This window comes from Diabrotica undecimpunctata, chromosome 1 (genome assembly GCF_040954645.1).
Source record: "Diabrotica undecimpunctata isolate CICGRU chromosome 1, icDiaUnde3, whole genome shotgun sequence".
NCBI classification, from domain to species: Eukaryota; Metazoa; Arthropoda; class Insecta; order Coleoptera; family Chrysomelidae; genus Diabrotica; species Diabrotica undecimpunctata.
Genome location: NC_092803.1, coordinates 149,987,665 through 150,007,294, shown reverse-complemented (window position 1 = coordinate 150,007,294; position 19,630 = coordinate 149,987,665). Strand labels below are relative to the sequence as shown.

Below are 19,630 nucleotides of genomic sequence, written 5' to 3'. Positions count from 1 at the left end.
CAGACATGATTAAAAACATTTTTTTTTTTTAATTTACCTTGAAGCTTTAGATGAAACATTTTCTATAGTCATTATTATATGCTTTTATTTTTATCTATTTCCACCTTTATTCTCATTTAACTGTCTTTGAAGGGCATGCAAATTGGCCAAATCCTTCCTTGAATGTCAAGTGGCCATTCTCCAATATGGCCTGCTAGACCTTCAATTTTCTATATTCCTGTTGTGTTATATTTACACATTTTTATTACATTGCTTCATTCCATTACCTTCATAGTTTCTAGTTTTTGTTACGTTGGTGCATCAAAGTACATTTCATAGTTTGCTATTATGGTACACCAACGCCCCTTCCCATTCAATACCACATTTTTTGTTACACACAATGTAATAAATCCAACAAATTTGGTTTTAAATTTGGTTTTAAAAAATTTTTTTAGCGCCTCTGTCTATCATTAACCTTGGTTATTCGTTTTATTTGCTTGTTTCAAGTAAACGCCTAGTCTAATATTACCCTAAAATACTTCAATTTAATCACCAATTTTATATTTCTACCATTTAGGCTTAGAGGAACCAATCCCTTCAAATTCCTTTGTCGGGTAAATTTTATGGTATATTATTTTGGACTTCTGGTAACGTATTTTAAACCCTACATTTGAAGTGCATTCCTTTACTACAATCATCTGTAGACCAGAATGTAATGTCGTTGGTTGCTGAGTATAAAGATCGGTTCACCCATAACCAGGTTCCACAAGAGAAGAGACTCCCCCTGTGGACAGTCTCTGGTTGCCTGTGCTGACCCTGTATTCTCCAATATCGTTGCGTACATTAAACCTCTTCAGCAATCAGTCTATCAATCTGAAGCTTATTTCCTGTATTCGTTTTAGACGAATCGTTTTTGTGATTGATTCATAGGAGGTATTGTCGAATACTCCCTCTATATCGAAAAATGCACCCAGCAATACTTTATTGTTTTCCAGGGGAAAACATTGTTTCCATAGGGAATTCTGCTATATACACATACTATCCCTGATGAACCTTCATCATCATCATCATTTAACCCGGATCTATCCACTGCTGGATATAGGTCTCCCTCAGTCTTTTCCATGTATTTCTGTTTTGTGCTGTTTGCATCCAATTTTTGTCGATCCGTTTTATGTCATCAGACCATCTTGTTGGTGGACGACCTCTACTTCGATGTGCTTCTTGTCTCGGTCTCCACTGTATTATTCGCTGTGTCCATCTGTTATCCGACATTCTAGCTATGTGCCCCACCCAGTTCCACTTAAGGGTCATAATTCTTTCTATGGCATCTGTCACTCCTGTTCTCCGTCTTATTTCCTTGTTCGTGATCCGATCCCTACGAGAAATGCCTAACATCGATCGTTTCATGGCTCTTTGGGTAACACAAATTTTATTTCTTACTTTCTTGGTTAGTGTTAATGTCTCTGCACCATATGTAAGTACTGGCAACACGCACTGATTAAAGACTTTTCTTTTAAGACACATAGGCAGTTCTGATTTAAGAACATAGCTTAGCTTGCCGAATGCCACCCAAGTGAGTCATATGCGGCGGTTTGATGATGAACCTTACATTCAACCAATTCGCCATCCCTAATGTGCCTCCTTTTTCTTCTTCTTAAAGTCCTCATCCTCTATGGATGTTGGCGCTCACATTTGACCATATGGCTATCTAGTACCGCTCTGAATAAACCTGTTGACCGCATTCCGTTTATGTTTGTAGATTCTACAGCCACGATGTTCTGCATAACCTTCGACCTTCTATTTTCCCGTGCAGAATAAGCTGCAGTAGGTAGTTTCTTGTGATGTGCCCAAAGTATTCCAATTTTGTGCGTTTGATAGTAGGGAGGTATTCTAGTTCTCCACGGATAATATAGTTTCATTAGATATATTATATATCCATAGAACTCTAAGCATGTGTCGATAGCATCACATCTCTAATGTGCCTGTAGAGCAGTTTTTCTAGAGTCTTCACTCCCAATGACATCAGACTTATCAGGCTCACGGATTTAGCTTGTTTCTATCTGGTTTTGTGAGATTTTTTTATAAAAGCTGCCTGCATCGGACCCATTTTTGGAGTAAGGGGAAATTTATCTGAGGATCCTTAGAGAGAACTTAATGAAGCTTTGACATTTCTGTAGTCTGTTTTATGTCGTCGCAATGCCTTTTCCACGATTCTTTTTTTTTGTCATTTAAAGTTCCTTTGAATTTTTGCTTTGCAATAATTGCCCAATTCACCTGATCTCTTTTGAAATTAAATTTTCGTCTGGCTTCTGTCCTTTGATTTTAAATGATGCTATTCAACCAAGATACTTTTGTGTTGAAAATCCCCAGGATCTCTTGAGAATTGTCTTCCAACACTGACATGAAAACCTCTTGAAATTGTTCGGAAGCCATGTCTAGGTCTACTGTATGCTTATAGCAAGGTCTGCTTGATATACTGACTAGTATATTATGCTCTCTATGCTCATTACCTGTTATTTCAAAACAGATGTGGCGATGATCTGAACAAGACACCTCATTTGACACATGGCACAGTTCTAGCTACGTGAGTCGTGGCCACTGTTATTTGAATTACCTCCTTTTGTTGAGTAGTTATGAAAGTTGGTGTGTTTTCTAAAATTAGTATGTATCTAAATCATAGTTCATAACAAACTGTAGTAATGACTCGATTTTACTAGTGTTTATGCTACCCCAGGTGAAATGATGCGTTCACATCACAACCCATGATAAGTTGTGGTCCATTTATCCTGCAATCTCGTACTAGATGTTGCATCTCCATTGGTGGTGGTTGTTCAGCATCATCAAATGAAAGGTGTTCTGATCCGAGAATTATCTCCTTTGAAATAATATAAAATACGGTATAAGGACCAGCACTTGCTTTTTTAAGAAATTCTTAACAAACTGTTCCGCACTAATTTTATTTCATCTTAAAAAAAGCTTAAACAACATAACCTCAAGTAAGCTATTTAGAAGTTCTGATTTTTTGTACACTCAGATGAACGAAGAGAATTGGACAATCTGATTTGGTAAATATATATTTTTTATTTGAGAACTAGAGAAATTTTACTTACTAATTTCTTCAGCACAGAAAACAGTACGTTCTGGCTATTTATCTACTCGGTATGGCATGAAAGACATTACCTATTTCTTCAGATTTTGTTACTTTCTAAGCTTCCCGAAAGGAATCTCTTAAGATATAAATTACTATTAAAAACTTTGACAAAAGCGAAAAATCTCAAGCTTTTTAAGTAGTCATTGTTTAGCTTCCTTAACAGAAGCTTGCTCCACGCGACATCAGTATTACCCGTATTTGTTTTTTGTGTGAATGTGAAACTTTATTAAGTATTATATTTGTGCAACGAGAAGGACAAGTGAAGGTGTAAAAACTACCGCAAATATTATTAGTTGTAAGTGATTATGTGTAAGTTATTGGTATGTTTTGACGAACTATTTTTTAAGGATACATTAAATAGTTTTATTTTATTATTCCGGCAGTTTATGCCGATGGTCCTTCGATTTTTCATCTAGCTCTATCTGCCAAAAAAAGTGTAGGAAAATAGCTTATCATTTAAATTTTTCATATAGAATATATATATATATATATATATATATATATATATATATATATATATATATATATATATATATATATATGTATATACAGTCCACTGCTTACATTGGTATTTATTCTTTTAGGTAATTTAAAATAAGTGAATTTAGGGGACTGTTGGTTTTTAGGATTATATTGGTGCGACTGCTTCTTAAAGCCATAAAATTTATAACGTTCATGAAAAATATTTTAATCCTTGTGGTTTGTATGTGTATCATTACTAATTCAGCTTCTAAAAATGTATGTTTTCCGAGCATGCATAAACTTTTAAATAATTTATCATGCAAATCCTGTTGCAGCGTGTTAAATAAACATGTTCTCGCTTTGCATCATCTCTTTTCAGATAATACCGTAAAAATAAGGCAAAAACAAAAAGTGTGAATAAGAACGACGTACAAAATGAAAAGGTTGAGATAAATCTTGGGCGTATTTGATACGTGACAAGGTGAAGCGAAAAATTTTATTTATTGATGAGACTTACGTGACGGAACAAGTCGGAAAATTTTTAGGTCGAAACTTTTAACGTTTCTGGGGCTTCCGCTAAGATTTCCCCCGATCGATATCGAATAGTAACAAAAAACTTTAAAGGAAATAGTATGGAGAAAGGTGTGCAAAAAATATATGGTTTCCATATAAATAAATATATATAGTTTCAAATAAATCGCAGAAAATTATTAAACTATCAAAACAATTTTTACGACTGTAACAAAATATTCGGCTTTTTGGTAAATCGTTGCACTAGTACTTTTATTTTTTACTGCACTTGTGGGAAAATATCGACTTGGCCTTAGGCTGTATGTAAGTACCATATGGTCAGAAACCATTATCCATTCGGTATCCTTGATTTCATTTATAATGTTGTTATGTCCTGATCTAACCATCACATTCTCGGGTTCTTTCTAAACCCATAATATTCCATTCTCGCTTCCTCTCCTTATAACCATATGTAAATTATGAAGACTAGTAAGGCCTCCATCGCTGCCGTTAGTGTGCTCCCATATAATTTCAAGGCAAACAAGTCTTTGCACCTTGCAAGTTTTTGTTTTCGCTGCACCTTTGGGACCACACCACTAATGCATGTGTAATTGTTTTACTATTATGTTATTAATCCAGTATAACATGTCCAGCTAACCCCGCATTTTTCCATTAGTGAGTCTGGCTACCACATACGTAGTAGTGTTCTTGGTTATTGGGGATAGCCATCATAAGTATGTGCTTACACTTACTACATACATATATGTTCTGTATCTCCTCACATTCGCACAGTGCGTAACATATTTTAAATTATATTTTACATTGTGCTGTTGCATATTCGGAGCAACGTTTCTGATAAATCTGTTTCTTGATTTAAATCGACTGTCTCCTCGAGTTGGCAGAGTGAATGTCACTTCACTTAGTTTGTTAAGTAGGATAGAGTGGTCGGTTTCGTACAACCGATAGTTGGTGTTCGTATGCGCTAAGGATAGGAGCGTGAGTGGTTTTCCATCCCCTTTCACGCCCGCTCACGGTTACTTAATTTTACTCATGTCCATTCAGTGATATTGAGTAATATACTAAAAAAACTAAAGTAAACTAAAATATTCGAAGCGTAGAGTGCCTTGAGAGCTTCTATGGTATGCGCTGAAAGCAGCTTTTAAATCTTCTTCTTATTGTCCGTCTCTTCTAACCAAGGTTGGTGATCACTTCTTTAAACGCTTCCCTATCTTTGCAACGTGAAATATCTATTCAACATTGAGGTTAGTCCAATCTCTGATATTCCTCAGCCAAGATTTCTTCTTTCTTTTCAAGCCCTTTCTATCCTCTACTCTTTTTGCATGATGACGTGTAGAAGAGAGTATGTATCATTTCGAAGTGTGTGGCCCAGATGCGATGTTTTTCTTATTTTAATTGTGTTCATAAGCTTTCTCTCATGTCCAATTCATCTTAATACTTCTTCGTTTGAGACTTTTGCAATCCAAGGAATTTTTAGAATACGCCTACATAGCTACATTTCGAATATCTCTAATTTTTTACGGATTGAGCTTTCAGAGTCCAAGCTTTTCAAGCTATTTCAATTCTGACCTTTATCTTCTTCCTTTAGCTTCTAATAAATGTGTAAAAGTTGTGGAAATGTACAAAATTAAGTAACAAATAATGTTATGAGGAGAGATAAGACAAAGATTTATAAATTTCTTATGAAAATAGATTGTATCAGTGCTTAATTCGTATTTTAGGCCATAGAAAAAAATGTTTCAAACAGAAATGTAGCTGAGATAATTTTGAACAAAAATGTTTATTGAAGCGACCGGTGATTTTGAATATCAACTCCACGGTAAAAATTCGATATCTTTTGATTAGAGTGTCCTCGACAAAAATCGATAAAAATCAAAATGCGTTTTAGCTGAAGAGTGTAGTTTTCATATGGAATTTCTTGCATTTTGCTGCAAATGAAGTCAGTTTCTTATAAAGCTATTAAATCAATAAATGTTGCGCGATTTTTGCCATAGGTATTTTTAAGATTCTCTTATTTCCATTGTTAGGGCCTACGTAATGTTCAAAACCTATAGCATGAAATTTCGATTTTAAGTTTTGGCAACAAATATGAGGCATATGCCTAAAAAACGCTGAATTTAAACTTTCACATTACAAACTATCTAAAACGTTTAAAACTGCTTTTTTTTCGTCATGACCGGTGATTTTGTAAGTACAATTATCATGATTTAAAAATATATAGAATAATCAGTTTTGATACCTCCAATACAATAAAGTCATTTTTCAAAATTTTACAATTGTGTCATTGGAACAGCGGTGTGTAATGTGAAAGTTTAAATTCAGCATTTTTAGGCATACATATTTTAAATGCCTCGTATTTGTTTTTAAAACTCAAAATCGAAATTTAATGTTATAGGTTTTGTATATTAGGCTCCAACAAAGCAAATTCCACTACTGGTCAATGGAAGTGATAAATTTTATCGATGTCACTCGATCAAAATATATCGAATTTTTTCCGTCGAGTTGATCCAAATTTAATTTAAAAAAAAAATTTCTCAGATCTGCTCATTCTACACAAAAAGTGCTAATAAACATTTTTAGTCAAAATTATCTTAGCTACCCGCTATGTTTGGGGGTAGGACACCGAACTTTTTTGCAACTTATTTGGGGTCCCAAAATTGACATTCTCAACAACATTCAGCTTGTTTGTATCGTTTTTAGAGATCAAATCTGTGACGACTGGACTAAATATCTTATATAGCAGTGCAATACCTCTGCAGTTATTAGAGATGGTCATATCTCATTTTTTCAATATAGGGATTAATACTGCTTAATACCACTTTGTCGGCATCTTTTCCTTTTCCCATTTTTTCATCATTAGATTATATAAAGTTTCTTTAAGTTCTCGACCTCCCTTCTTTGTTGACAAATAATTATCCTTAGGTGTTACTAATTAGGTGTTGAACAACTGCTTTTAATTCCTCTCTTGTTAGTTCTTATTTGCTGATTATTTTATAATTAAATTACAACTAACTGTCATAATCATTATCATTCTCTTTTCTATCTTAGGTAAGACATATACTAACATTGGTCTTCTTCGTGTGCCTCATCCTTTAAAGACATTGGCGATCATCATGGCCCATTTTATTCGATCTGCAGCAGTTCTGAAGAGTTTTATTGTTCTTTTTCCACTTCACTGCCTTCAATTTTTCAACCAGGACGCACGTCGTCTCCCCGGACCTCTTTTTTCCTTCCACTTTCGCTTGTATATATAACCAAACGCGTCAACTCATATGTTTCATTTCTTAGTATATTACCAAAATAGCTCATTTTTCTTCCTTCATAATGTTGAGTTTTTTTATCTTTCTTAATGTTTCCGTGTTTGTTACATGACGTGTCCATGATATTTTCCACATTCTTCGGTAAGACCACGTCTCAAAGCAAGCAAGTATTTTTTCAGTTGTGTCCGTAATTGTCAGGCTTCAACTCCATATAAAAGCATATATCATGCATTATAGCATCTTAATACTATAGTTCTAATTTGTATTCCCAGTTTTCCATTGCACATTTAGCTCACATCCCAAGTACTTGTACCTATCTGTGTACTTTCTCTAAAGCTTTTTCTTTAACGTAACGTTCTCTGCTATCCGCAAGGACTATTGTACAGCCTGCATATTTGAGATTATTTACTAGTGTTCCGTTAATTAATATGCCTTAATTAATGTCTTCTAGTGCCTCTTTAGACAGCTCTTCTGAGCACATATTAAAAAATAGAGGGAATAGTACACATCCTTGACGTACTTCTCTTCTTATAGGTATCTCTTTAGATTTTTATTGCTTTACTAGTATTATGGCATTCTGATTATCGGTATAAATTTGTAATGATTCTCACATCCTGATCATCTACTACTGTGTTCCGTAATATGTTCGCAAACCTTCTGTGTTGTATTTTGTCGAAGGCTTTCTCAAAGTCAACAAGACATATGAATACGTCACAGTTGACATCTCTCGACACCGTTTTATGAGTGTTTGTATAGTAAGTAATGCCTCTTTAGTGCCAAAGGCTTTTCTAAATCCCAATTGGTTTCCTGTCGTCTAGTTTTTTATAGCCACGTTCATGTATAACTCGCAAGAACATTTTTAAAACATGGTTCATCAAGCTGATCGTTCTATATTCTTCACATTTCATTACGTTTAGTTTTTGGGTATTGGGATGAACTCAGATATTAGCCATTCTTTCGAAATTTCCCCGGTATAGTAAATTTCATTGAATAATTATACTAGTATATCAATGTGGTTCTCTGCTAGTAGCCTTTAGATTTCTGTAGGTATTTCATCCGGTCCCATGGCTTTATCATTTTTTATACATTTTAGTGCTTTTGTAATTTCCCCTTTAGTAATGGACATCCCATTTCTACTATTGTTTCCATTCTTTCCATAGTTTGAGTTTCACGTCTGCTAAAACATGATTGTGGTCACTTGCTACAACATGGTTGTGGTCATCTGCCCCTGGTGGGTAAGCTTTAGTCCTATTGCGTTACGGAAACTTTGGTTTTTAATGATGTAGTCAATTTGGTTTCTTACTATATTCTCACCTTCATCTCTAGGTGCTTTTCAGGTGTATATTCTTCGGACTGGTAGTTTGTAAGGTCCATTCGCTCAACTTGGGCATATTGTGACAGATTCATAGCTGGAAACCTGCAACACAAAAGTTCCTAGCTCACAGTCTTAACAGCTTAAATAAACTTTTATTACAGATTTCTTTCATTGGAAAAAGAAGAATTATTATAAATAGTGGAAGTGTATACTAAACCCATAAAATTTTGGGTAGTATATATTTAAAAAATATATTTCAGTTGTTATAATTTAACATAACTATTTATATGGTGCAAATAAATAAATATTGATTGCCGGTAATTCGTAAAGTTCTATTTTACTTACTATTTAGTTTGTTTACTATTAATATTGGCTATGAGTACGTGTGCTTGGTTGTATAGTAATTTCCAGCCACTTTTAGTCTGTCAAAAAGTAACCAACTTCGCAAAAAAATAATTACTAAATTCACTAGACAGTTCGGACTGGGAATAGCGAACCGACTATACTAGGTATTCTTAATAATAAGTTCGTTGTTCTTGCAAAAATGATCTAGCCTCCCTCCTCGCTCATTACGTGTTCCTAGTCCATATTCGCCTACTACTTCTTCATCTCTTCCTTTACCTACCTTCGCATTGAAGACGTCTACAATAATATTAACTTTCTCCTTTTTGGTTTCTTCCATTGTAAAAGCTGACTATTTCTTCCTCTCTACTATCAGATGCCTGTGCGTTTGATGTGATGATGCTAACATGGGTACAATACACAGAGTATCAGTTTAGACTCTGCCCAAGGATGGCAGGCTATTCCTTTATAATGGAAATTGACAAGTACTACAAGTCATTTTACTCATGTCCTTGTGTCTTTTGTTTTTCAGATTAACGGCAATTTTTACAACATTAAGGTTTCCATTATTCTGATATATTTGTAAGGCTGTATTTAACAATTCATTAATCGTATAATGTAACAAATTATTGTTTTTTGCTCAAGTTTTCCAGGCCTAGTAAAGTCATCGTTCAAACTAAGAGCAATCGTGAATTATTTACCTTCCAAAAATATATATGTCATTGCCAATCGTATTATATTTTATCTCTACCTATACTATATATTATATCTCTACCTATACTATCAAGGTTAATAAACAACTAAAAAAATGTTAACATAGTAGCGTAAATACGCACTGGTTTATACAAATTAGTGATATATTTATCAATTATGTAAATAAGAAAATATTTATTAAATAAAATTTATAATTAAAATTTATATTAGTACATAATTCAAATTTGAAAACCAGTTTTTTGTGTTATATGTCCAATTATACCAAGTGTTAAATAAGTAAACTAGAAAGAGGCCTAAATTCCGCACAAAGTTGTTCAAGCAATTTTTTTTTATTTTTTCAAATAAAGGGTGAGGGAGAGTGGGAAAGTATTTGTGGATAAATACCTATAACTTTGGTTTGGATCAACCGATTTTAACGAAATTAGTGTCATTAGAAAGAGTGTGGATGATTTAATTTACATCTACTATAAAACAATTGCATTTAGTTTTAATTGTCATGGGTAGAAGGTACTTTCAAAGAGAAAAAATTAAAATTTGTTTTTCTTCAAAATGTTTAATGGAAATACCTATTTATTGTAAATTATAATGGAACTGAATTAAATTCGTAACAAAATGGCGCAAACCGCATGTTGATAGCTTTTGTCGAACTCGAGATATGAATAAAAACGCATAAACATAAGTAAGTATAGTATTGACTCACCCTTTATTATAACTTAAAATTAAATATGTGAAAAATCATACAAATATCTCGATCATTAAAACTTAATGTTCAATTAAATGTTCAAATTGTTTTCCATCGTTGTCCACACAAAGATGTGTCCCAACAATTTAAATGGTGATAATTATTTGTAGTTCTTGGCAAACGATTTACAAAAGTATTTGGAAGAAGTGAATATTGCAATTAGGCAAAATATGTGGTTTCTACAAGACGGCGCTCCACCGCATTACAGTAATGAAGTCCGGGAATACCTTTGCAGGCAGTATCCTGGTCGGTGGATTGGAAGGGGTCGTGACGCACGCACCTATTTCTTGGTCACCCAGAAGTCCCAGGTCATGACCCCATGGACTTTTGCTCTTGGGTTTTATGAAAGAGAAAGTGTATTATGTAACAATAGAGGACGAACAACAATTGAGGGTTAGAATAATTGAAGCAGCAAATCAATTTCGTCAGAAAAATATGATTTTTCAGCGCATTCGGTTTTCCTTATTAAAACGATACCGAATGTGTATTGAAGAAAATGGAGGTCATTTTGAACATTTATTGTAATATCATATTTATAGAGGTTATAGACATTTTTTGTACTTGTTAATTCATTTAAGCCATTTATTTAGTTGCATGTAATTTTTAAAGGTTAATGAAAAGGGCCGTAACTCAATAAAAACTGTTTTTTGAAAAAAGTGATAGGGGGCAAAAATTTTTTAAAAATAATGTGTTAAACTAATGATGTCACAAAATTCATTTGATGTGAACGTACTTAAAAGTTTGGGGGGATTTAGGGCTTCACACCCCCCTTAAAATTTTTGTGTGCGCTTAGATTTTGTTGTTTCTTTTGTATGAAAAATGCTTTCAGAGCAAGAAAGTAACGTGTCCATTTTTATTACAAAATGTAAGTAGTTTAGGAAATAATGCAAAAAAACAATTTTTATTTTGTAACTTCAAAGGGCTGTAACTTTTTTTGTGTACACTTTTGTACTAAAGTAAGTTGGATTCAATTAATTTATTTTTGTCCCCTGAATGCGTGATTTAATTTATGACATACCTTTTTGAAACACCCTGTATATAGTTTGTTATTTCCTGACCGTGAATATTTAAATAGAAACTTTTTTATTTCCTGGGTTTGTCGGTCTGATGTAAATAAAGCTATTTAACTTTGGCCCAAATGTTTAGGCAAATTTGCCATTTTCAATAAACACTTTATTTTATTTTATAAACATTACATTTTACAATTAAATTTCATGTTTACACTTTTTTAAAAAGTTTTACATGGATTAAAAAATTTGTATCTGACATTGACAGATGACATCTGGCAGGTATCTTAAAATAGGAGTGGTTCAGGGTCGTATCTTAAATATCTGCCATAGTGCATTTAAAAAACAACTCAATTTATTAAATTATGTTACATATGGGGAAGATCTTTGATGTCAGTATTATTATTGATAAAATTTTGATCTTTTTTTATGTGAATCATCTCCAATATGTATCTTTTGTTGTAATTTTGTTCTTTTTCCAAAATCTGTACATTTTCAAAATCAAAAGAATGACTATTTTCTAGAGAATATTTGGCTAGAGCTGTTGTCTTTAATGTATTGGTTTGTACTTTATGTTTGTGTGCAACAACTCTTCTATGTAGGTATTGGTGTGTTTGCCCAATATATGTTGAATTAAAATTTATTATTATATATTAATACTATTAACACTAAATGATTGATAACAACTAACTGGTTTACAAAAGATATCTAAATTTTAATACCAACACACCCATAGCCCATAATATAGGTTTGGTGTTCAGTGTTACTGACAGAGACAGACTCCATCCTTCCCTATCCTGGGCTAGTTGTTCGGCTTCATGTAACCCTTGGTTAATCAATATTTTTGTTTGATCTACCCAACGGCTTGGAGATCTTCCCCTAGGACTCTTTCCTTCGACTCTACCCTCGACTCACAGTTTTTCCATCGTACCTGTTCTTCTAGCAATGTGTCCAAAATGCTACAAATATCTCTGTTGTATTTGTTTAAGCAATATATCCTTTACTTTAAGTTGTTCTAATATCGATACGTTAGTGCGATGATCAATCCAGGATATTCTTAACATGCGACGGTATACCCACATTTCAAAAGCGTCTTCATCATCATCAGTGGCGTTACAGATCTTTATGAGCCAAAGCCTTCTTCAGAACAATCCTCCATTCGCCCCTGTCTCTGGCAACTCTTCTCCATGCTCTAATTCCGATAGACTTCAAATCAAAAGCGTCTAGTTTATTTTTATTCGCTTTCTTTATGGTCTACAGTACCATTCCATAAAAAAATAATTATCCACCAGAATTTTACAATCCTCTAATTAAAAAAAATATTATCAGAAATCAATCCAATTCCAATACCAAACCAAAACAAACCTAAACCATACCCAGCAATAATAATAATAATAATGTCATGCCAAGTACCGGCCAATTACTCTTCATCGCGCGATTTGTACAGTAGATAACACAACACCGATCAATCTGAGGGAACATGAAATGCGCATAAACGATCTTACTAAGAACGAAAAAATGCGCATCTGGATAAGTAAACCTATGCTATTTTGTGCTCAATCTCCTTCTTAAATCCTCAATTATATCGAGAAATGCAACAGTAAAACTCTACAAAAGAATAACACGCCCAGTGATAACATATGCTTCAGAGACCTCTAATAAGAAGTAATGAAAACATGTGCCCCGCGTGGCTCCTATCCTCCTCCAGACATTTTTACCAAGTTGTGGCTTTGCCGGCAGTCTTGAGTACATCGCTGGTAATTCCGCTTGAGCACATACTATTCCTAATAATTTCGCTCGAAATGATTTTGTAGTATTTTCAAGAGATATTGGCAGCCTAGTGTTAGAACCACTAATCCCTATTCCTAGTCGTTCATGTGTTTTTGACCCATTAGTATAATTAGTGAAGATATCTCGCACGATTTGAAGGTTTCTTTTTTTCCTAGGTTTGTCGGTCTGATGTAAATAAAACTGTTTAACTTTTGCTTAAACGTTTCTGCAAATTTGCCATTTTGTAAAGCCATAATGGTGATGATTAATTCTTCTAATATTTATTACTTAATATACTCTAATATACTTAATTTATTTATAATTAGTCCTCGAATACGCCTTTAAAATGCTAAAGTGGGAAAATAGAGGAATAAAAATAGATGGAGAAATGCTCAATCATCTGCGTTTTGCCGACGACATAGTACTTATTACCGAAGATCTGGGTGAAGCACAACAAATGGTACAAGAATTAGAAAACGTATCTTCAACAATAGGTCTAAAAATGAACATCAGTAAGACCAAATTTATGACAAATTTAGTTCCCAGCGAACACCTAATCATCCAAAATCAAGTGATAGAATTGACAGAAAAGTACATATATCTTGGTCATGAAATCAGAATAGGCAAGGACAACCAGACCTGCGAATTTCAACGACGAATAACACTTGCTTGGGCGGCGTATGGTTCACTAAGAGATATCTTTAAGAACAACATCCCGATAGCTATGAAACGGAAGACATTTGACCAATGCGTTCTTCCTATTATGACATACGGAGCAGAAACTCTCACGCTCACAAAAACAACAGCACTAAAAATGCGAGTGGCACAAAGGAGCATGAAAAGATCAATTCTCGGCGTGACAAAAAAAAAGACAAAATAAGGAATCAATACATAAGGAAAAGAACAGGTATCAGTGATGTCGTCGAACGTATAGCCAAGCTGGAATGGAATTGGGCAGATCACATAGCGAGACTGAAAGACACAAGATGGACCAGAAAACTAATTGACTGGCGCCCAAGAGAAGACAAACGCAGCAGAGGACTGACATTGGACGAATATCCAAGAAATGGCAACAAGAAGCACAGAACCGTGAAGAGTGGCGAAAAATGGGAGAGACCTATGTCCAGGAGTGGACAGAAGAGGTTGCATGATGATGACGATGAATGTTGTTAACTGTTGCATTAGGTTTCCTCCTTCGTAATTCAATATGTAATTATATATTGTGGTTGTGATTTGTGACATACGTATTACTTTTCCCAGAGCTAGATTGAACAGTATCCAGTAGAGAGGGTCTCCCTGGCGCAGCTCGTTATTTGTTTTAAAAGGTTCAGACAGTTCCCCTAGATTCGTACTCTACATTAACCTTTTTTAAGAGTTAGTTTGTTAAATTTACCAACTGATTTCGTATTCCTAGCTCTTTCATTGCTTTGAACATTTTTTTTCCATTTGCATAGTCGTAGGCTGCTTAGCGGTCTATAAATATATCTATACATATTCCAGTGTTTTTTCTAAAATTTGTTTTAGGGTTGCAATCTGATGAATTGTCGATTTTCCACCTCTGAAACCAGCCTGGTATTTTCCTACTATCCGTTCTGCATATGGTGCCATACAGTAGTATAGTACTGTGGAAAATATTTTATTCGCTGCATTTAGAAGCGTAATTCCTCTGTGGTTAGATCATTCAAAGACATCTCCTTTTTTGTGTATGGTTCAAAGTATTCCAATCATTGGAGAGAGATTTCTGTGTCCATATTTCTTTTATAAGCTGCTGTAATGCCATAACAGTACCCTGGCCACCTTCTTTATATAGCTCAGCTGGGAGATTATCTATTCCGGGTGATTGGTTTCTGACTAGTTTAATAAACGCGTTCTTTAACTTCAAGAATCGTTGATAGTTCCTCTTCTCTCTCGTCTGTTCCGCTTACCTCACCTCTTTCGTCTTACAAGTTTTCTTTTTTCTCCTCTATATATTCCAGAAGAATCACTATAAAATCCCAAATTCATTGTCATTCTTATGTTTGGGAACGACAATACTAAAATACCCTCTAAATACAGAAGTATAAACTTTCTGTGCACCGTATTAAAAGTTAAAAAATTCTCCATAGCAGAAAAATAAGAGTTCAGATCAAGCAGGTCCTGTACGATATTTTGATCCACGGACAAATATGTTAAAAAGTCATTTTGTATAATCAACCGATAAAAGTTAATATAGTAGGTTCGCTAATCCCGGTCCGAACTGTCTAGTGAATTTAGTAATTATTTTTTTTTTTATTTATTTAATTCAAAAACAATTTAAATTTTGTTTGAATTCTTCGTGATTGCCGCGCAAATATATTAATATTTGTAGGTGATAAGTACTTACTTTATTTGTAATCATTACTAATAATATTGTTTTGTTTCAGGTTATACATCATGTGTAAATGTTCATTTCGAAAACAAAGATGGTGGTTTCTTCATAAAGCAGCAAACTCGCCAACACTTTTTAACACCTGCGAATTCGGAAACAACACCTAATGCAGCGCCTGGAGAAGGAGTTCCTCTCTCCGTTGATAAGTTCACAGTATTCCAAAGATCGCAGCCGATATCGGTCCGAGCAACTTATGGCCCGTTTAGTACCAAGCAGACAGTACCGGCCAAGTACATCGTTCCGGATCCGTTGCCCGTAAATACCTCAGGTAAGTTTGACAGATCAATTGGTAAGGTTTAATGCTAGTCAGAAGGTTTTGTCAAGTTTTAGGGTCAAATAACAAGTTTATTTTATAACTTGTCCTTTATTTCCAACCAAATAATTTGACAGAAACTGAAAAACTTATTTTACAAGTAATCAGTTGCGCACACTGCGCGTGAAAGGTTTCCTAGTCTTCTCATTGCTATTATGAAACAAACTCTATTACAATATGTTTTTTCCTTTGACAAGAAGGTATGAGCTTCTCCCATAACAAATGTTCTTTATTTCCTTTTTCAGAAACTTATGTAATCTCTATTGTCTATTGAAATGTGTATAATACTATGGATTAGAGATGGGCTAAACTGTGATTCTGCAATTACAGGTATAACTGTAATCGTGATTTTTATTCTTTGCGATTTTTACCTGTGATTGTGATTTAACAGAGCAACGTAATAGTAGTATGTTAAACTCAGAATAAAAAGTATTGCCATTATGGACCATGATAAAATTCTATACGTGTTATTATTTCGGTATATCCGATATGGTCAGATGTTTTACTTGCATATGTTTTTTTAAATTAGATCTGCTCGTTTTATAAGACAACTTTGCCTTACAGATATTGTATGACGCATTATTATCATCCGCTTCTATAAAAAAGTTCCATAAACTAATAATTTTCCTTTTTTTTTTATTTGGTAGGTACTGGTGGCATTTTTAAAATGTGTGAGAATAAAAATTATTGAATATCCATACAAATAACGAGTTACTCAAATTCAAGAATCTGAAACTTCAAATAGCCTTTTTCATTTTCTTCAAATATTTGTTTATGTACGAATATTACACTAATCTAGCGATGTTCATATTCCTCCAAAGATAATAAAATATTGTCTTGCTATTTATGCTTTTGCATTCCTCATTAGAAAGAGACTTCACAATACCGCCAACTACGACCTATATCTCGTTTTTTGTTATCCTCTTACACGTCTCTTATTTCACAACTTTGCGACTGAAACGAGAACGTGATATATCATATTTTAACGATCAAGAACTAAAAACATAGAATAAGGCCGAAATCACAGTCACAGTATATTTTGTTGTTATTTACAGGTCGTGATTATTATTTTCTAATCACAGCTGTTTAATCACAGGGTAGTGTTATTTAGCCCACCTCTACTATGGATATTTGAGATGTGGTTGTATCGAAGGATACTAAAAATTCCATGGACTAGCAGAACCAGAAACGAAGAAGTTCTTCGAAGAATGGGACATCAACGAACTCTATTAAATATTATTAAGAGGCGTAAACTAGAATATCTTGGACATATAATCAGAGGACCAAGATATGAGTTCCTTCGGCTAATTCTCAACGGTAAAATCGAAGGAAAGAAATGGATAGGACGGAAGAAACTCTCTTGGTTGAGGAATTTGCGGCAGTGGACAGGTTTGACAGCGGACCAATTGCTACACGTAGCGCAAGACCGAGATCAGTATAAAAATATTATAAGCATGGTAGTCGCCGACGTTCCGTAGGGATATGGCACTCTAAGAAGAAGAAGACTATGGATATGGATTTATCTTACAAAAATTTTTAATAGGATAATACTTTATAGAGAAGTGCCAGTGTGTGTGAGTGTATATACTTCAAGTTTGGCTCGGTGAGAATGAAATAAACTATTTTTATGATCAAGTATGAGCCATACTTGCAGACATCCTACATACACACAACATGACCAGTCCAGGGAACATGAGATTCCCGAAGTAAGGTGTTCTCATCATGACAGAATCACCGTAAACAGCATCCAAGCGCTGCGTGATTTCCCTTGCAAAAACAGGAATCTAATCACCGACCGATATTGCTCTTTTTCTATTTTTCTAAAATCCGTGGACACACGCGGTCGAAACAAAACTACGTTCGATTCGGCTGAAATTTTTGATATTAGCCGTCTACGAGAAAGTATTACACGATAGTAGATTTCTCTTGAGATAGTGGGGCCTACGGACGGTGAGGCTAAGTACTTATCGGACTGCCTACGTATGTAGACGACGACGCATTTCGAATTTAAGATAATGGTCGAAAAATATGGTCAAACGCATTCTGGTCACCAACATATCGCCAATGTCCGAAATGTAGACTTTTCGGCAGATCAATTTAGACCAGAATGCGTTCTAGATGTGTTGTAATGTCGAGCATACAAACAAACGTCCAAGACCGGTGTAATTTAGAAAAATATTTTTATTGTTTATGTAATTCTAAAGTAAGTAAAATAGTTCTAAAGGGAACAGAAGATTGAAACACGCAACAAAAACGTCTACATATACTTCTGCCTTAAGAGTATCAGCGTATCTACTTCTACTTAGTTTTACATGAACTGTTGCTGTGACTTTTTCTGTTACATTCTGCTGCCTTGGCTCTACACGCACATTTTTTGTCGATGCAATATCGTTTGCAATTACACTGTGTAAAGCCCTGTTTCGATCCAGATGCTAAACCAGTAGTCCAGAGGAACACAGGATAAAGTCGGAGTCAGCTAATATAAACTCATTGCGGCAATAAGGCGACTGCAAAGTTCCATCTTTCGTTCCTGAAAATAAATAAAAAAGTATGTGAGTATGTTAAATAGTTGATCTGAATTTCCTATATACCAAGCTGATAAAGTACAACAGATAACACACATTTCCCTGAGTATATCGACTTCAGGTACTTGTACTAATTACAATTTTGTATCGTTTTTATTCTCTTGCCACCACTTTGTCTCAGCCGTTGTTTTGAAAGTTTGTGTTAGGATCAAACACCGATTTCGACCAATAGTAGTAAAATATGGCGAAAACGCGTTCTGGTCACGAGCATATTACCAATGTCCGACATATATCTTAACAGCTGTTTATGGTAGACCAAAACGCTTTCTGGCATTCGTCATATTGCCAGAACGCGACACAAACTTGTGTACTCATTGTAACATTGTCTAAAAATTATTTTCTACTTAGTTTGTAAACCATATCATTACAGAATAAAGTTCTTATGAAGCTATGTTCTCTACGTCTCAGAGGATCGGTCTTAAGTACTCGACACTTGCTAAGGAACGTCTGTCCAACATTGAAACAGAAGTATGTGCCCCAAATATGCTGTATTTCTCCTTTTTATTTACTGTATTTTTTATCTGAATACTTGTTATCAATTTACCTCTCTTACTAACAACAATGGTTTTTGTTTTCTTTATGTTTATTGTCAAACCAAACTGTTCCCCGGTATAACAAATAGTGTTTTTGTAGGTATTTCTCACTTTCAGCGATAAAAACTGTATTTACGGCATAACAAATGTTATTTATATTTTCACATATCTTGATCCCTTCTGTACAGTTTTCAAGTGCTGTGTAAATAACTCTTCCGAGTATATATTAAATAGTAATGGTGAAAGTACACCGCCTTGTCTCACTCCTCTACTTATCTGTTGCGCATCGGTGCTATTTCCATCTAATGTTACCACAGCCTGTTTGGTCCCAATAGAGATTACTCACTACGTTAATATCATTTTTGTCGAGTCCTTTTCGCTTTAGACGTCCCAAGAGAATGTTATGTTTAACTTTGTCGAAAGCTTTCTTATAGTTTATAAATGCGACGAAAAGATATTTTTGTTGTAATTACTATTTAAATGGGAATAAGTCACAATTGAAGGTTAAAGTAAGTTTATTGA

The 19,630-nt window shown here is 34.3% G+C and overlaps 1 protein-coding gene across 2 annotated transcripts in view; it reads left to right on the top strand.

Moving 5' to 3' along the window:
• dtn (transmembrane protein 132C dtn) overlaps window positions 1-19,630 on the top strand; it is a 165,263-nt gene that overhangs the window by 34,309 nt on the left and 111,324 nt on the right. For both annotated transcript variants that reach the window (XM_072520199.1, XM_072520198.1), the window contains exon 2: window positions 15,673-15,945. In XM_072520199.1, the coding sequence (XP_072376300.1) occupies window positions 15,673-15,945 (273 nt within the window). The remainder of the gene's footprint in view (window positions 1-15,672; window positions 15,946-19,630) is intronic.